We start from the raw sequence: 20,538 nt of genomic DNA, 5'->3' as shown, positions 1-20,538 counted from the left end.
AATTTTTTAGACCAAATCTAGATGTTCATAGTTTACTTGGAGGTCAGAACTCAAAACTCCAATGGAAGTTTTCACATATATATACAGCCACATCTCTTAGCATGCATTTTCAGATTTGCACACAGCCACATATATACACATATATACACACACCTGAAATCACACATAATACATATATGTAACCTGCAAGCAGACACGGATTTGGCAGCGACGAACGGAGGCGGAGGCAGAGAGTGATAGACAAATCGGAAATGAGAATTGGGGGGGTAATTTTAGATTTGCATTTTCATTTTTTTAAATATTTAGTTATTAAATAAAAAATAAACAGATCAACATCATTAACTTTCACTTGCAACTTTCACTTCTTTTACCCAAAAGCAAAACTATAAACAGACAAACAAATTCAATCCAAGCTTTTTGACTTGGGATGAGTGGTGGGTTATTATTATAATTAATTAGAAAGAAATTTTAGTTTAGCGTAAAGATCTGAAATGTGGATAATTTTTTAATTTCTTTTTTATTTTTATTAAACTTGCTATCAGATTTCTCGAGCTTATTTAAAAACTTAAATATGGTACCATATTACAAATATTAAGAAATCTCATAGAAATCTGATAAAAACTTAAATAATTTTTATTATAATTATTTTTTTATTTCTTTCCTTTTTCTTTTTCTTTTTCTTTTTCTTTTTTTCTTCTTTCTTCTTCTTCCTTCTTTCCTCCTTCCTCTATAACGCATAGACCCTGCGTGCGAACAGCCACCGGCCATTGTTGCCTTCCAGCATCGCCACTACCTCCGACGGCCGCCACTGCCCGCTTTGTAACCGCCTCCAGTGCCTACTCCGCCATCGGTCGCGAGCCACTGTGTGGCTTCCCCACGCCCCAGCCGCCAATAACCATCTCCTCCCAGCCATCATTGCCAGCCCAAACGGCCCTCGTGTTGGCCAGATCCGACCACTGCGACCATCAACACCGTTGCCGGATCTGAAGTCAGATCTAGGTCGACTCGACCTATTTTAGGTTCGACCCATACCTGATTTAACTCATCCAAATAGATCTGAACCAATCCAATCATGCCAAGAATCCCATTTCAATGCGATGTTTGCAGAGTTCTGAGGAGACAGTGCACCTCACTGTGCATCTTCGCTACTTATTTCTGTCATGAGGAATGAGCTACTTATTTTGCTGCCATCCATCGCATTTTTTGTGCCAGAAATGCGTCCATCCTCCTGGCCCATCTTTCAGTAAGTGACCGACTTAGAGTTGCTATGACACTCTTATTTGAGGCTTAAGCCCCTACTTCAGGATCCCGTCTATGGTTGTGTTCTCATATCCTTGCCCTTCAACAACAAGTTAGTGACCTACAAGCTTATCGAGTTTTATTGCAGGATTTACTACTCGCACACTATTTTGCACATTCTCAACTTGTTCCATAACCTGACCCAAACCCAAACTAGAGCTCTAATCTTCCCATCATCCTAGAAAATGCCTCGCTCCTTAGTTTCCCCGAGACCAGTTCTCTACCTTACCCTGATGACACTAACAGTGGCCAGATGCCACTTCGGGACGACATTGATAAGCTAGGACCTGTCGTGTTTGGCAACCATCGTCGTCACTGAGCATTGGCATCATTATCAGTTCTATGGTTTGCCTTTTTCTTTTGAGTAATTGTATGGCTTGATCTTTTGTAACCACATTGAACATATAGAATGAATATTATGCTTTGGGTACTTTAACGTCTCATTCTTTTGTCTTATCCTTGATTGCATATTGATCATAAAATATCTCAATCTCTTGCAACTGTTTAATAATTCATCAAATCGAAGTAAAAATATTGACTTTTAATTATTACCTCTTTCAAAGCCTGAAAATTTTATGTCCTCAATTAAGCCACACATAACTAAATTCTTGAAAACGATCGACGGTTTTGGTACGTCGGGCGACCGATAGTATGTTTCCAAATTTCTTTTTCCCCATAATCTCTACTTGGGGAAATTCTACGACCCTGCGACAACATCTGGACGTGCGCAAAAATTTCGAAAAGTTGCTGGAACAATAATCGAATAAATTATAATAAATTAATTGAAATAAATTAAATAAATTAATTGATTAGAAAATAAAAAAGAGTTAATATATATTTTATAAATTTTTTCATACATTTTCTAAAAATTTGCGATGACTAAATTTATTTATTATTATTAAATAAATAAATTTTACAATGATTAAAAATGTTAATAACTATTACAAATAGTTAATTATATACATTTAATATATATTTTAATTTAATATAAATTTTGCCCTCCAACGAAATTCTCATAATATGTTAAAAAAATTAAAGTTTGATTGCATTTTTATTTGTATAATTAAACTATGTAAAAGAATAAGCCTCAGTGGGCTCATTCCCCACCATTATATTTGCATTCAAAATTAAAGGAAGCTTTGGGATGGAAACACTTTATATTTATATTTCTATTTATTTTTTTATATATTATCAATAGTTAGTTATTATACATTTAATTTATTTTTATTATTTTTATTTTATGTACATGAAATATATTAATTGATATATTTAGAATTTAAATAAATATATTTATTACTTTGATATTTATTACTTTGATACTTAAATTAAATGTTATAGTCACTAAACCAATGTAATGTACCACTTAGTCAAATAATCATTTGGTATCATTAATAGAATGTGTTGATAAAATAATAATCAAACTATTAAACTCATACATTAATTAATTAATTTGAAGTCACAACAAATTTATTTATCATCACATTCTATTAATGATATCAACACATTCTATTAATTATTTATTAATATATTTATAAATAAGCATACTCAAAATTATAAATAATTTTATTAATACATTTATAAATAAACTTATTCACAAGTCAGCTTGCGAACTTCTAATCGAACCAGCTCGCGATCCTGTAATCGAGCCATCTCGCAAGCTTCTAAGCGAGTCAGCTCGTGAACCGTCATTTGAGTTAGCTCGCGAGCCTATAATTGAGCCAGCTCACAATCTATCCAGCCAAATTTTGCTTAGCTCAAACTCAACTCGTTAACAAATTGAGTTTCAAATTTAGCCTCAAGCTTGACTTATTTACCTTAACAAATGAATCCGAATAAATTTTTACCGAATTGAGTACCGAACTGAGACCGAACAACTCAACTCATTTGCGTGCAACAAACAAAGGTGAGAAATAAGTGACAAGGAGGAGTTGCTGACATGGTGTAGGCGCAAGATAGAACAGAAATAACATGCGACACACACACACACATTTTGGGCATGACTAAGGCAGGTTGGCTCGCGCATGCCACGTCTACTGCACAGATGGCCATATGGGCCACGTTGGCCAGCCATCTGCTAAATGATTTCGGCACGTGATGGGCACACGCCCGGCAATTATTGCATGTGACTGCCAAATGTCAGACGGTTGTAAGACGTGTGTTAACTGGCGAGGTAAACATTCAAAATTTGAAGAGTGATGCTATTCAACTCGGATAGGGATAAATAATGGATAGAAATAAATAATGGTGACGTGATAATTTATGTAAAAATATTTAATTTATATTATATATTTATTTAAAAATAAAATATGATGTCATTTCATCTTTCTTTTTCAAATAAATATTTTTATATAAGTTGTCACATCACTAATGTTGTAATGACTTGTTGATTAGGTCATGTTAATTATATTTTTATATAGTGTGTTACATGCGGATCTTATTTGATGAACGCCAAAAAATAATTTATGATTGTTAAAGAGGTTAAATAGCAAAAAAATATTTTATGAGGTCTAAGAGACAAATTTGTGAGAAATAATATATTAAGGTCATTACATGTGAGTAAATTAATATATATGCGTAAAATTAAAGCATAAATTGTGTTATAAAATGGGCTTGGGCCAAGGTTAAAGCCCAATGGAAGTGATGGATTTAAAATAATTCTATGGGTCAAATATGAATTAAGCTTTTAGATGGGCTTAGGCCATGTATAAATATGGGTTTTATTTAATGAGATGTATGTGTGTGTATATATGTATATATATATGTATACTGTGGAAAATGAAAAAATAAGGAAAGTGGAAAGGTAATGAAATGTAAAATGTTCAGAGAGGGCTTATATATCATGTGTGAAAAAAGTTAATGGTAAAATGAAAATTTGCAAAATAGAATGAATATGGAAAAGAGAAAATAAAAGGGAAATAGGAGCAAAAGACCATGAAGGGTATGAGTAAGTTGGGTGTGTGTATTATTTGTGAGGGGTAAAATTGAAATTTTAGGAGGAGGATGGTTGGAGAATGGACGTGCAAACCCATTCTCTCCTATGCTTCTCTTTTCTTTCCATCTTTTTCTTCTATTTCTCTCAATTTTCTTGCTTTCTCTCGACAGCTTCCTTCATCTTCTTCATCATTTTCTTCTTCCATTTAGTGTAGTGGAATCAAGCTCTCAAGTGGGGAGATTTCGAGCTCTTGAAGTGTTTCTTCCTCTCTTTGGCTTTTTCATCAAAATGCAAGCTTCCTTCTCATTTTCTCCTATCTTTTAGTGCAAGGTATATCTTTTATATTTAATCAAAGCTTTTGTTTTCATCTCTTCAATGGTGGTTTTTGAAAGCTTGTAGTTAAATGTATTAGTTCCGTGTTTTTCTAAAATCTTGTGGATTTCCTTCAAATGTGTCGTTAAGTCTAGTTTTGGTTTCTATGGGGCTTGTTTTTCCCATATTTTATTCAAGTAATGGCAACTTGGGGGTTAGGGTTGTGTCCGTGGGTGTTTTGGGAGTTTGTCGTTCGTGGGTTTTCGGTTTCATGTACATTTAGTCGACTTTTTGAGTTGAGAAGTCAATTGAGCAGTAGCTGAAAATTTTGAAATAGCTAAAACAAAAACTTTGATTTCGAAACCTAATCCTTTGTATTTCGAAACTTGATCAACCAGAAACTCTAATTTTGAAACCTAATCCCGTGTATTTCGAAACTTGATCAAACAAAAACTCTGATTTCGAAACCTAATCCCCATATATTTTGAAACTTGTTCAAACAGAAACTAACATTTTGAAACCTGTACTCTATATTTTGAAACTTGCTCAAACAGAACTTACATTTCGAAACCTTATACTCTTTAAACCATAACTCTTTGTCCCTATATCGGAATTAAGATGTGTTTTTTTTTTATTGCGACCCTAACTCGATAAGCTTTGATTGGATATATAATATCACATAATTTGGTTACGATTTGAGTCAGTTAAGGCTTTCCTCACTCCAAATTAAGCATGATAGTCACGTTTTGGGAAGTTGTTAAGGAATGTTCTTGGTTGGCATGTCCATGGAATCTTATGTGTGATGATTACTACCATTATCTTTGCACCTCTTATTATTATTTTGGCAGGGTGGCTAAGTTCTGCAAGTGTGAGACGGGATATCCTATTGAGCACTTAACGTGGGTAAAATGGCCATAAATCTAGTAGGTGATGCTCTTGGCACTGTGGGTGGTGTATGTGGCACATGTATTTCTATCATTATATAAATAATGCATGAGCATAGATTGGTGACTTCTTGTGCTATGAGTCATGTATAGAAAAAAAGTATTATGCCATGATGTAAATTGTGTGAATATTACTCTATGAGTTAAATGTGTGCCTTGTTAAGAAAAGAAATACCAATTATTGAGGTATTATTGATGAAGAAATCATGATCAAAAGCTTTATCTCTAAATATCAGGCAGTAATTTTCTATTGATTCTTATATTATGCATGCTTTCATAGATCTACCTTATCTTTATTCCTTTTGTTGTATATATATGCTTGTTGAGCCTTATGGCTCACTTGTTTGCTTTTGTCATTCCAGGTAAAGGCAAAATTGTGGTAGAAAATGAGTTTAGTGGGACTCGGAGTTAAATTTAGACGTGTATAAAGATCTCTCCCAACCGAAAGATTTTGGAACTTGTGTAGAGGGCTGATGTAGAAGATTATTTATTTTTGTATTGCATTGATGCCGTTGTATATTTTTGAAAAGTGTATTAACTTTTAAAGGCTTAAGATATGATGTAAGAATGAATGTTGCTCATGTGGAAAGTGAGCTAATTTATATCATGAAAGTTTTTTATATATCTATTTCTGTGTTCCATTTTAGAAGGATCTTTTTTCGGATGTCCTATGCTAGTGAGTATATTCGGAAGTGGACCTTGACAAATGTTCATCTTTACTAAAGATGAATAGTATTACTCAAATTTTAAATGTTAGGAGGTCACTTACCAAGTAAAGTGTGATTTTAAGCAATGAAGAATTAAGTTAGGTATGGTTGGTTAATTAAGATATAGATCGAAAAAAATGAGATATGAAAAATATTTAAGATAAAAGTGTTTTCTATTATATTTGTTAAAGTCACGTAACTTATTTAATATTTTATAGATATGTTTATCTTTCATCTCCTCTAAATAAACATATCTTGAGTCTTATAGATAAAAAAAAAATGACACATATGTCCTCTATTACATTTCAAAAAATTTAATAAAGAGTTTGATAAAAATCTTGAAATGCTTCGTAATCTTATCTTGACTATTCTATATATTGGTTCGAAAATCATTTTAATCTTATCTTACTCATTTTAACAAACGCTGCCATAGGAGAAAGAAAATATTTATTCTAATTTGGAAAAAGGGTTTGATTAAAGAGAGGGGTGAACAAAATTTTGGTTAAATTAAAATAATTGAATTGACTTGGTTAAAACTGTTAGTTTGATTTAATTCAATTTGTAAATCAGTTTATTTCGATTTTTAAATTTTATTTTTTCAATTATTTTGCTTCGATTCAGTTTCTTTATTGAAAAAAATTAAAATAATCAAATTGACCAAAATATCAAAAATGATGTTATTTTTTACCAAAATTGACCGATTCATTTTAATTATTTTGATTTAATTAAAATTTTGCTCACTCCGTAATTACTTCTATTTGCCTATAATTTGTTATTTTAATTTTTTCAATTTGAGCAACTATTCATTTAGTTCTATTCAATTTTTTAAAAAAAAAATTAATCTATTTAGTATGAGCAATACTGAACTAACCAAATACTCACACCCTAATGAGAAGAAAAGAGAAAAATGACTCACTCATCTATATTTATGTATATATACATACATATATATATATATATATAGAAAGAGAGAGTGAGAGAGAGAGCACCCAGAAGGGATAAAAATAGTTTGAAAATGAGATGAGTTACAATAAGTGGTGTCAATTGTTTTCTGGTTAGGGAGAAAGAAGGAATTAAATCTGAACCCTAAACAAACAAACAGTAACCTAAAAATAAGAATGTAAGAATAGAAAATTAAAAAAAAAAGAAAAAAAAAAAAAGAAAACCAAAGGTGATGGGTAGATAAAATATAGAATGACTGAGGCAGTCAGGCGGCAGCAACAGCAGCAGCTTACAACAGATGAAATGTGAATAATAATAATAATAATAATTCATGTGGTTTCTGAGCAAAGCAGCCATCAAGCCATCCGCCATCTTTCATCCTTCCTTCTCTCACTGCTTCACGCCACTGCCATCGTCTCCCCCTATTATTATTCCACATGTCCAACCACACCACACAAATACACTTACACATGTGCTCTAACCAATAATAAATGTGTATCAAATAAATTAAATATTTTAAATAAATAAGTATTTTATTTTTATTTTTTTAAAAAAATAAAAATAAAATTTAGTATAATAATAAAGTATTGTATTACTATTTATAATATATTATTAGCCTTTTATATTATAGCTGGATGTTCTGATTTCAAACCCCCCACGCAATAATGGCATCTCTTGCTTATAATAACTACAATCAATTATTGAGAAAATTACGGCATATGATGCCTATTGATAAACCAAAACAAGATAGTTAATACTAAATAGAGGGCCGGCCCTGAGACTAGGCAACCAAGATAGTTGCCTTGGGCCCCTAGTAAGGCTGGTCCTAATTTTGTTGGCATGGGTTCAAGTGGCTTGTAGACACGGGTTTATCTCATATTTTATATATATATATATATAATATTAAATAATATTAAGAGCTTGAAATATTAAGGCTCATATAAAATTTTGTTTAAAACCCGTAACTTCTCAAGACAAACCCTGACTAAATATCAATATGTATGATTATAATAATGAGGATTGATATGATATTTACATCAAATAATCTTATATTATTGGACGCAAGCGCTAAGGGAGCACTTGCAATGGGCAAGGTGATGCACTTACGGGAGAGTGTTCGGGTGGGGGTGAGGCCGCATCAGACAATATAAAATTACTTGATATGAATATGATATTAATTTCACTATCATCGTATCTAAAATAATGATATTATAGTGGAGGTACCTGGGGTAGTTGCAATGGGTGCGTGTCTTGAAGGAACGAGGGCTTGGACTATAGGGATCGGGGCGCCTATTGGTGGGGAGTAGATCATGCGAGCTGCTGGGATGCCCATCATTGTCTGTGATTGATGGTGCTGATAGAGCGGGTACATGGGCACCAGTGGGTTCGCACTCACTATAGCTTGCCCACCCGCATACACTTGCCCCAAAATATGCCCTCCGTTCACGTACGAACCGCAGCCGTAGCCCAGTTTCTGTGCTCCGCCAGTGCACCCAATCCATTATTCACAATATTAGCAAGCTATTATAACAAAGACATGTTTTTTCAACCATGCCACTGGATTGCATTAATGGAGGGGACACGTGATTGAGTTGTGACAGAGCGGTGCACATGCATAGACAGTCATGCCAACACGATGTAGCATATAAAATTTGCTTATTGTACTTACATGATCGTAGAGGCTTGTGTCCGTGCCAAGGTAGGGTTGCATAGGGTAACTGCCAACACCCAACCGAATGAGAAATTATTAATATAAATAAAAATAATAAAAATATAAAAATATTTAAAATTTTTATTTTTATAATATATTTTTTAAATTTATTTATGCGACTATTAAAAAAGAAAATACATAACTTTTTATCTAACATTTTTCATATATAATTATCTCTCTTAATATATCTTGAACTTTATAGATAATAAAAAAATCATGCATATGTCTTTAATTATATTTAAAAAAAAAAAAATTCAGAGCCAAATAGATTGACAGACAAATTTACAGAATAGAGACTAAAAGACTAAAATATCCTCGTCCACATTACATTACACTTTTTTCAATGCAATTTGAATGATGATATTTTAATTTTTTAGCTTTCATTATGGAAGACTATTTGTCAATCTGTCAGGCCTTATAGAAGAACTCTTTAAAAAATTTAACAAATAATTTGATAAAAATTTTGAAATGATTCTCAGACTTAGACTTATATTGATCATTTTATATTTTGATACAATTTTATCATATTTTAATTTAAAAAATATTTTAATTTTTTCTTACTCATCTTAATAAATACTTCCTAAATTAATAATAAAATTATTAAAAATCTCATTATGCCTTATATTTGTACAAATGACTCAAAAGTAACTAATTTTGGATCCACCATTTGAGGCCCTAATTTGGGAAAGATTCTTCATTCTTGCATAGACTGACAGAAAACGACACCGTTGAAAGCAAGCAATGGGATCAGGAACAGACAGGGAACAGGGAGTACCCATAGAAAGTAGCTGGCTGAGGCTGGTGGTGTTGAAACTGCAAAGGCGGTGGGGTCCGCGCTGGATGATGATACCACTGCACGTGACTCGCATGTGATGGTGATGCAGGCCTTGCCCCCACTTTGGACCCTTCGTATCATATTTCCAACAAAATCTCAATTTCGGGACTCAGTTAATTTTTGCTAAATTATTTTTGTAAATAAAATATAAAATAATTTATATAAAACATTTTTTTATCAATTATCATAATAATATTTTTTTATCTTATTTAGAAAAATAATTCAAAATAATGTGCTTTAATTTGGGAAAAGATTGGACAGAAGTGTAAGTACAAATTTGGGGTAAATTGCAAAATTGGGAAAAGATTGGACAGAAGTGTAATTACAAATTATACCTTGCAGAGGCGGCGGCGGCGTCGGTGAGGAGGCGGACCTCGGCCGCCGGGCGCCGAGGGAAGCCAGATTGCAGTTTGCTCGGCGGCCACTAATGATCGGCGTGGCGTCCTCGCAAGCTTTCTTAGCCGCCTCGGGATCCTTAAAAGTCACCTGCAAGACCAACAAACAAGCGCGGCGATCGAGCACGTTAGCACCAGCAGCGCCACCACAACCACCTGAGACGGCGGAGCACGAAAACTTACGAAGCCGTAGCCCTTGGATCGGCCGGTGGACTTGTCGGAGATGATGACGGCCTCGAGGATCTCGCCGTACTTGTGGAAGTGATCGGTGATGGCGTCGAGCCGAGTCTCCCAGGCCAACCCTCCGACAAACACTTTGGTCAGCGTGGTGTCGCCGAACTGACCCACAATGTGGTTGGTCATCTTCAACCCTTTCGATCGATCAAACACCAATACCACCACCTCAAAGCTCAACTCTGTAAATATGTATGTGTATCTATATATGTAACTATATATAATACAGCACCTTGGAGAGAGAAGGGGGACGCGGTGGGGTTGGTTTTACTTTTAACATGTTGAGATCAGAGAGTGGACTATTCATGCGTGCATTTGGAATACTACCATTTTTTAGTTTGGCGAAATAGAAAAAGAAACTTTAAATCTTTTTGCCAATTTATTAAAATATTTTAATTTTGATAATTGTATCTCAATTAATTCAATTGAGAGTAATTTTATCTAATATCTTAAATCAATTTGAGAAGCATGTGTCATTGCTAAAATGACAAGTCACCAATTATAAAAAAAAATATATGAGTGGAACTCAGGTATACATATATGAATAGAATTTATATATATAATTTTATTTTTTTATATATATAATTGTGAATTTCACTCATATATTTTTTGTATGACAAATAACGTGTCACATCAATAATGACATATGTCTTCCAAATTGATTTCAAGTATTAGATAAAATTATACCTAATTGATTTAATTGGGACACAATTATTAAAATTAAAATATTTGGATAAATTTACAAAATTATGAAAAGATTCAATTTTTTTTTTACTATTTTCCCTTTTAGTTTTTATCGTCCTTTAATTTAATATCAATATTGGGATATCAAGAAGATTTCATTTTTCGTAACATGAACAGTTGTAGTTCCTACTTCCCACGTCTTGTTAAGTGTTCATCTATAAATAGCTATATATGTATTCAAGTAACTCCCTAACCTTCTCAACCTAAGAATAAGCAATGACAATATAAAAATTAAGTGTTTTATGCAAAACTATATGTGTTATGAGAGATACTCATTGTTTTGAAAGGATTAAAACTCCTCATATGTCATTCTCAAACAAGCATTATATGTGGATCAGATGAAAAATCAGGATAGTGAGAATCAAATTTAAACCAAGCTTCTGAGTTTGCAAAATGTCTAAGAAATCCATCTCTTAAGTAACCATCTAAATCCTATTCATCAACATAGCAATCTTTGTTGTAATATTGGCTTTAAGGAAACCAAAGCAAAACTTTCACTAGTCCCTTTTTTTTCTCAAAAAATTATTGAGAGCCAAACAACTGAACAAACAAACTTACAAAATGGAGGTTAAAAGACTAAAATGCCCTCATTCACATTACATTACACTTTTTTCAATACAATGTGGGTGAGGGTATTTTAGTTTTTTAACTCCCATTCTATAAGATTGTCTGTCAATCTGTCTAATTCTGTAGAAGAACTCTTTTTTCTCACAATTATGTGGTGAAACTCACTTGTTACGTAATCATTGCTCTCTTTCCATCTAGAAGCCCCTCAAATTGGTGATTAATTGGTGTGGTTCCTTATCCTTCCAATATAATGGGCAAAAATTCAAGTATGTATGAATCATTTTGTATCCTACTCCCAAACTTGATATCATCTTCTCACCTTGTGGTATGCTGTTGGCACGACATTACCCTCAAGTGGTAAATCTTGGAGTATCTCTAACAACATTGATGTGTATTGGGTTGAAACCCATCGATGAGAGCACATCAAGAATGGGCTCGAGAATAGCGGGTTGTAGTAAAAAAGAAAGTAGCTCCAAAAAAGGCCTAGGAGACCCTCTTAGCTGAAGGGTCTTGCAAAGACCCTTCTAGGTTAATGCTACAGGCTAAGAATTAGGAGATTAAGATATCTCTTAGAGATGCATCTCGTGGAATATTCTCGAGGTGGAAGTGCAAACAAATCACTTCCAAAATCTCCCATCCAAGAATCTCACAATAGATACGAATTATCTCCAATAATTCCTATCTCTATTGGGTTCAAAATGGCAAGGATGTTCATCACAAATTGGCTAGCTCTAATATAAATAGAGGAATTCTCTCTCTAAAAGAGGTACGTCACAAATTTCACTAGAAAAAGGCTTGCAAAGGGTTTATGCAAGGAATAACCTTACGCCTTTTGACCAACTTCTATATATTCTGCAGCACTTTGATGGCTTAAAGACAATTCTCAAACACCTAAATTTTATTATTGTATCTAGGCGATAACAAACATAAAAAATAATTTATTACTCTACCCATTGAGACACTTAAGGTGTTAAAGACTCAATAAAAACATGAAAACTTTGTGTGCCTTTTGCAATTTGGATATAACATCTCTTCTGTGTCCTTAAGCAACTCATGAGATCTACTTTCCCTTGGCTTGGATATAGGGCATTCAATTGGACAGTCATTGGGGGCTTGGATATAGGGCATTCAATTGGACAGTCATTCCCTATGTCTATCACACCTTCTTCTATAGTTATCGGGAATATATTATGTAACAACTTATCACATTGATTTGAAATCCATGTTTTGTACTGCCACTTATAGTGACCTCATAGTTCTCTAAACCCATACTATCCTTTAGGACTCTTCCCACATGTGTAGACACAAACATCTTAGATCCTAGTTCTATAGGTACTATCCCCAAAATACTAGCTAATGCATATGTCATGAACACATTAGTTGCTTTTGAATCTACCAATGCATTTTCAAGAGTGCTAGAGATCAGAATGGTACCTTAACCACTACAAGATCTACTTCAACTTCTAGCCTTGTCAAGTTAAACATTCTTCCTGCCCAAGTTCCTTTACCATCTTGACTTTTCTTTCCTTGGCATTGTTTCTTCCTCAATGAACAATCCCTCGAGATGTGGCTAGGTTGGTCATAGATGTAGCAAACAACTCCATTTTTACCACCCTCTATTTCGTAAACATCCTTCTTCTCTTGACAGTATCTACCAAAAGGGTCAGTCTTACCATAATTGTTGTAACTTGCCTGTCCAACTATGCTGTTCTTACTAGGATGTTTTCTCTTACATCTGGGACACTTCTTGACTTTCTTAAACTTCAGACTTTAGCTTCTTTAAACTTCCATTATCCACTTGACCCAAAACTTTTCCTCTGGTACTGCCACTGTTTCTCTTTGAATAAAACATCTAATGGTTAGGTTTCACTCCATAGTAGTTGCTCTCAAAACTTCCTCTATGAAAGCGCAGATATCCCATGTGCTCAACACTTGATGAAGCTTACTTCTAGACATCATTCAAATATTTTACTTCTCTCTATCATCAAACTTATACATCAACACATACTTGATTAGTTTGGTGAACTTCGCATCACCTATGTGCTTTGAGTTCATAAACTTCTTTCCTTTTAGTCTCCTTCCTATACTGCAAAAATTGTTTAGCATTGAATGCCTCCTTAAATTACTCCCAAGCAATTTGAGTCGTTTGCTTAACACTGTTATCGATTGTGTTTTGTGCTCAAAATGCTTTGGTCATGTCCTTCCACCATAACATGGCTTCATTTTTCCTCATAAAGGTTTTGTATAAACTTTTTGGCCATCTAGACTAAAGTTGTGAATGGACAAGGTTACTTGTGAACAACTTAAAGCTCGACTTAATTAGTTTGACCTTGTTCAATTTTATTCATTTAATGAAATATGTAATTAGTTTGAGCTTGATTTTTAAATTTGTTTAATAAATAAGCTAAGCTTGAGTTTTAGGGTGCTCGACTCATTTGGACTCATGAACAAACAGTTTATAGGTTTGTTCCAAAGTAATGTGCGCTTTATGAAACTTATATTTTTTGTTATACTATTTATATTATTTAAATTTTAAATATTTATTAAAATATACTAATTTTATATATTTTTTGTTAGAGCTTATGAAAAGGTTCGTTTAATGCTCATCTTGTATAAATGAAATCAAGCTCGAGTTGAAATCGTGTTGAGCCTTCAACAAGATAAGCCTGACAAAATTCTTAATAAACAAACCTAAGCTTAGCAATGTTCAACTCATTTGTAACCTTATTCTAGATGTTCTAAATGATCAAATAACTTCTCTGGCTGTCCCAACCAATATTTGTCGACATTGGGATCCATATCAACATCCTCTTTGAACATCAAATAATGCATATCTCTAAACTGCTTTAGCCAATTCACTATACTAAACACCCACTCCGTGCGTTGCTCGCATCATATTTTCTAGGAATCACTTCCATTCTTCCCTGAATTCTATATATCTCTATCTCTATAGTTTTTAGCCTCTGATCCATCAGCTTCTTATTCCTTTTAATCGCGCGAGGCATATTTTGATCTTGTTGTGACGGGGCCACTAACCTATTACTCGTCGTTCTCACCATATGTAATAACCATAAAGATTAATGTAATTGCTATCAACGATGATTACATCCATATTGATATATACCATAATGTTGAGATATGCAACCTTCATATTTAACCACAAAATGTTAATCTTCCAAGACTTTACTATTTCAACTTATTAGACAAATGATAGGCAACTTATTTGTTGTCTTTCATGTGTACACAATTCATACTAACATCATTCTAAAGATTAATCTTAGCTTAACCTAATCATGCTTTGATACGAATTGCAATGCCCCACCCCTCTAGGAATTTTATTGAATTTATTATCAACCTCTAATGGGTTTCACCCTTAAATCTCCTAGTTATGCTTACTTTAAGCCATACCTTAAGTAGAATTTATTATCATCCTCTAATGGGTTTCACCCTTAAATTTCTTAATTAGTTATGCTTATTTAATAATAATTAAGGATGAAATTGCGAACTTGATTGTACTCTAAGTGTGTCACTCAAGATGCTTAAACATCTTAAAAACTTGAATATAGCTTTTTCTTAAAATCTCAATTTCAAACTCATTTAAAAAAAAAAATCATTTAACACATTCTTTTGATTGGCCAAATGCCCTATTAGTAGTGTGTAGTAGACAATTTAAACGATTTAAAATATGTTTTTCATATTAAATTGTTAACGATAATTTAACTCTTTTACAAACTATAATCAAATCATATTAGACGTTCTTTAAAATTATTAAATCATAACTCATGATTACTTTCATGAAATCGCAATTTAACAATTTCAAAGGGTTTGATTTTTTCTTACCCTAGTGAGAACATACACACACACACATATATATATATATATGCATATATTAGTGCAACAAGCCTGCTTTACATTGGATGTGGATTTCATTCCTCAAGGAAGGATTTGACAGCAAACCCAACATCAAAAGAATGTTGGCAATGCGATTAATACGATCTCTAGCTAATGTTCAATGGATTTAAAAATTGACCAACTTTATGGTTTAACTTTAAAGAGATTGTACTGAAGAATGACATATGGGGCAGCGAAGCATGCATGATGAGATGTCAAGATGGGGCAGCGCAGCAGTAAATTATGCATGTGTGCGTGTGAGACCGTGAGGGAAGCATGTTAACATATGCCAGGACAGCTATGCATGACATGCAGACAGCCTCCGCCCCTTTGTCTATTCTTTCGAGGGGGAAACAACATGGCCAGCTGTGCCCACCACATACGCCTTGACTGACTCACCCCAACCATCGTGAATGCTCCTCCTCCCTCTCTGTCCCTCATAATTAAATTACTCTTCCCCAAAATACTTTATTCTAATACTTTTAATATGATACAAAATATAAGACCGCGTTGCCTTTACTTTTCAATTTTTAGTTTTGAGTTTTGAATTTATTTTTAATTTTTTATTTTGATAATTTGTTTTTAGAAAATTGAAAACGCGTTCTCTTTGTCATTTTAAAAAATTATTTTTCAAAACAGAAAATTAAAAAGTGCGTTCTCTTTGAAATTTTGAAAATATTTTTTTAATGATATTTTATTCAATAAATTTGATTATTAAGTAAATTATAAATATTTAATGTTAATATATTATTAAAAATATATATACATTTTAAAGTTAATGAATTTTGTAATATTTTTTCTATTACAATAATAAAATATAAATAAATAAATAAATAGATGTTGTAACGCCCCATTTTCCCACAACGAGCGTTAATTCGAGATTTCGGGAATATTTTTTTTTTTCAACATCGAACACACAACATAAGTCTCTCAATACATATACCTTCATCATAATCATTTCCCGTCAATTCCGATCGTACCTTCTTAGCATATCAAAATTTAATAATAAACTAAGACAGGTATCAACAATCACATCAGCGGAAGCAAGATCGAAACCTCAATGATATATAACCGACAATTTCTTTACAATAACCAAATCGATGTTTCACATGAAAATATCAAAATATTACATAACCTCTGAACATCGTAATCATGGACAAAACCTACGAAAACTAAACATGGCCGTTACATTTCGATGATATTCTTTCCCTTGGCGCCACCGCTTTCACCTGGAACGTTTGAATATTACAGGGACATAGTCCAAATTAGATGCTGAATCATCTAAGTGAGAGTTCAAAAACGTTTTTATGCAGATATGAAAAATCATATACAAAATCGATAAATCCCGACATGCACCAGCCTAAGAGAATCCCACATAGCACTTAACCCTAACCGGGGAAAATGCAATCTCTCTAAAGGCGACACAACCACTTCGGCCCATTGGCAAAACAGTCCTGCTTAAGAGGGACAACCTTGGCATATGAACCCGGGAATCACCCTATTGTCATTGTTAGGTTTTACGCTCCAACTCAAAAGCATTCCAAAACCCAACGCAACCCTAGCCCCAAGAGTGTCACATCAGCACTATCCTCGGAATCGACGTCACCTCGGCATTAATGCTATTGCTCAAAGGAACTTGGGGTGGTGTCCACTCGCAGCCCCGCCACTTGAGCCAACAACCGGGGTGGTGTCCACTCTCAGCCCCGCCAGTTAGGTCCTGTAGGGTGAAGTCCGTCTCAGCCCCGTCCCAAGTGGGTCACCTAGCATTAATCCTAGGTACGCATCCCGAGTGCTGTCACTCTGGGCTACGTCACAAGTTACCAACCCACGTCCCACATGGACCACACAAAACAAGCCAATGCCGAAAAAATCATAACATGCATAAAAATCAACATCTCAATGTATGCAATTTACTGTACGAAATTCAATGCATGTGTAAATAATTGTTTGGACAACCATAATAAACCAAGCCATAGGGATGAACATTCACAGTAAACCATTCACATGTCACTTAAAGTCTTTTCGGGTAGAACCACTCACAAGTCAAAACAAAGTTGGCGGCGAACACTCACCTTTGGCGAAATTTCAAATTCTTCTTGACAAGCGTGGTACGCCTCGATTTGGGTGCCTGCCTCGATTTGCGTGCCTTCTTCGAACTTCGCACGAGTCACTTCGTCTCAACCCTCAAAGCACCCTAATCATCACATTTATCCAACAATTATAATTTTCCTTAATTTTCTCACAATTTTCCTATTTTTCTCCCATTTTCTTCTCTAATAATCCAAAATAAATATCTAAACAACTATTTTATCAAATATTTCTACATAATAATTAATAAGAAAATATTTATAAGCCTCTGGGATTTTCTGGAAATTTTCCACATTTTTCTCCTATTTTCTCAAATTTCCATAATTACTTTTCCTTGAGAAAATTTATTTCTCATCGATTTAATTCGAATATACTTCAAGAAAAATCACCAAAACTCATCAAATAAATTCCTTATACTTCTGAAATTTTTTCAGAATTTTCTAAAAATTCATCCTATTTATTTTCTATTTACATTTCCTTTCAAAAATCAAAAATAATTATTTTCTCAAGAAATTTCCAAGATAAAAATTCATCAAAATAAACTATTCATCTTTCTAGAATTTCTAGATATTTTTCCAGAATTTTAATTCCTTTAATTCTATTTTTTATCAAATTTTCTATATTTTCAGTATTTAAAAAAAACACAAAAATACCTCCGGTCATCTTCTTTGGCGACGGTACACCAAAAAATTGAAGCAACAACACCAGGCTGTTCCTCTCCCTTAGTCGATCCCAATGGTACCAATCTTGCTCGGAAAAAACCACCGTAAGCCTTTCGATTTGGCCAAAAACAGTCAGCCAAAGCTATCCCGCCACTGAACTCCGGCGAATGAAATTGACCCTCGATTCGAACTCCGATTGGCACGAAACTTTCCAGATCAGTTACCCATCACCTTGCAAACAAAAGCCCCTTATTAGATCACTCGATCGATCACTCTACAACCCGATTTGGTATTTCACGCAAAATGCATATATATATACGGCCGAATGTATATATATGCGAAAACACCCTCTATACTACCCCAAAAATTTTCAAAATCTCCAGAAATGATCCTCTTCCCTCAAGGATCAAAAGCCCCTTATTGGTTTCCCTCAATTTGCTCTCAAAATCGAGCAATTTGATGCTTCATTTTCGGCCGAAACCCTTGGCTATTTATAGCCAAATTCGACCCCCACGTGGCCGATTTCCGGCCAAAACTCCTCCTACACGCCATCAAGACAGTCCTTGGCCATGACCTGATGATCCTAGGCTGCCAAATGGCCGGATTTTCCGGCCAAATCTATGGCCAAATCGGCCATGCTTGTACAATTTTCTGAAAATTGCACTTTGGTCCTTTGAAGTTTCTCTTTTGCATTTTGGCCCTTACCCTCAAGCCCCTAATCTCTTTAGCACCCTCACTAAGACCCTCAAGATTAGGACTTCTCATTTCTCCCTTGAAATTTCTGAAAATTTACCGTTTTGACCTCCCTCGGGCATTTTTAGAAAATTACACTTAGGCCCGACTGATTTATTTGACCTCAAATCCACTCGATTCAACCTGAAACCTCTTAAGGGTTGTTCTATACATCGAATACTAGTCCTTGAAACTCTCCATTGACTTTTTGGATGTCGTTTACAGCAATTTGGTAATACGACCTAATTGGTAGTTGTATTTTTGCTGTATCGAAAACTGTTCCCGATCTCATTTCTTTCATCACTAAAAATCATAATTTTAATTGCTCGTCGATACTATACCATTTTCCTTGGCTATCTAGGGTCCGAGGTACTCCCTCTGATAAATTCGGTCGTCTAAAGCTGTGTTAGTGTGCCCTATAGTCTTATTTTTCCCAAAATTCCAATTATGCCCTTTATCAAACATCATTTTTATCCTCAAAATTATTCTCGGGTGTTACAGATGTATTTTGAGTTTAGAGTTTGTTTTGGATGAAAACACTTAAAACAACTTTTTGTTGTTTTGAGTTTTCTTTACAATTTTTTTTTTTTGTTTTCAAAAATGCATTTTTAAAAACATCAAAGAGAACGCGTTTTCATTATTTTAAAAAACTAAAAACTAAAAATGACTTGAAAACAGCAAAAGAACACAACCTAATATTTTAATATACAAATGCTACCAAAAATAAGGTTATACTACAGGGCCAGACAACCTTATAGAAAGGGTTATAGAATATGGTCGAAAAGACCAAAACACCCTCACCCAAAACACAAATTTTCAATAGATCCCACTATCAGTCCTCGCCTCTTTCCTCTCTCACTTCTCCCATGGCTGTCAATCGCCGCGCCTCGCCTCACATCGCCTCACAGCGAGCATCGTCACTACAAGGTGGCGAGGCGATGTGAGGTGAGGCGCAGCAGTCGACGGCCATGAGAGAAATAGGAGAGGAGTTAGGCGAGGCCGAGCAAGCGGCCATGGGAGAAGGAGAAAGCAGAGAGGCGAAGGCTAGGCGGGAGCAATTTCGTCTTTTTACCCCCTTTCGATAACCCCGTCGATCACCCTCTCGGACTTTCTAGACTTATCCCTAAAAATATCATAATTGAATATCTAAATAATATTTTCAATAAAAGCGTTAGTGACAACGAGCGGGAAGCTATCTGTCATGCATGCATTGGGTGACATAGTGGTAAATTTTTGATAATTAATACGAAATATTATACAAAATATTAAAATTTTGTATCTAAATAATATTGTGTGTTTGTGTGTGTGTTCATGTGGCTGATTTGAGCTGGCAAAAATATACCATATCATGACATAACATGATGCTTTTTTCAAATACCTTACTGGATGGGATTGATTCATGCCAACTACGTGTTGGGTGGAGACCTGTCAAAGGGCTTTATAAAGTTGTCATTTCAATTTTTTATTTTCAAGGAATTAATAAAGGGTACATAAGAAAGGATTGAAATACCATTTCATTAATTAAGGTTTATTTTATTGTGAT

General features: G+C 34.2%; 1 protein-coding gene across 1 annotated transcript; it reads right to left on the bottom strand.

Annotated features, from left to right (window-relative positions):
• Positions 1-7,175: 7,175 nt before the first annotated feature.
• Positions 7,176-10,572, bottom strand: LOC127809360 (probable RNA-binding protein ARP1; the record flags this gene model as incomplete). Its single annotated transcript, XM_052348123.1, has 6 exons — positions 7,176-7,558; positions 8,361-8,610; positions 8,806-8,854; positions 9,623-9,752; positions 10,018-10,168; positions 10,261-10,572. Coding segments are annotated over 6 exons (924 nt in total), but the record flags the coding sequence as incomplete, so codon positions are not given.
• Between the last annotated feature and the right edge of the window lie 9,966 nt (positions 10,573-20,538).

Source organism: Diospyros lotus, chromosome 9, assembly GCF_014633365.1.
Source record: "Diospyros lotus cultivar Yz01 chromosome 9, ASM1463336v1, whole genome shotgun sequence".
In the NCBI taxonomy this organism is placed as follows: Eukaryota; Viridiplantae; Streptophyta; class Magnoliopsida; order Ericales; family Ebenaceae; genus Diospyros; species Diospyros lotus.
Note: the sequence above shows the minus strand (reverse complement) of the source record. Positions and strands in the feature narration are given on the sequence as shown.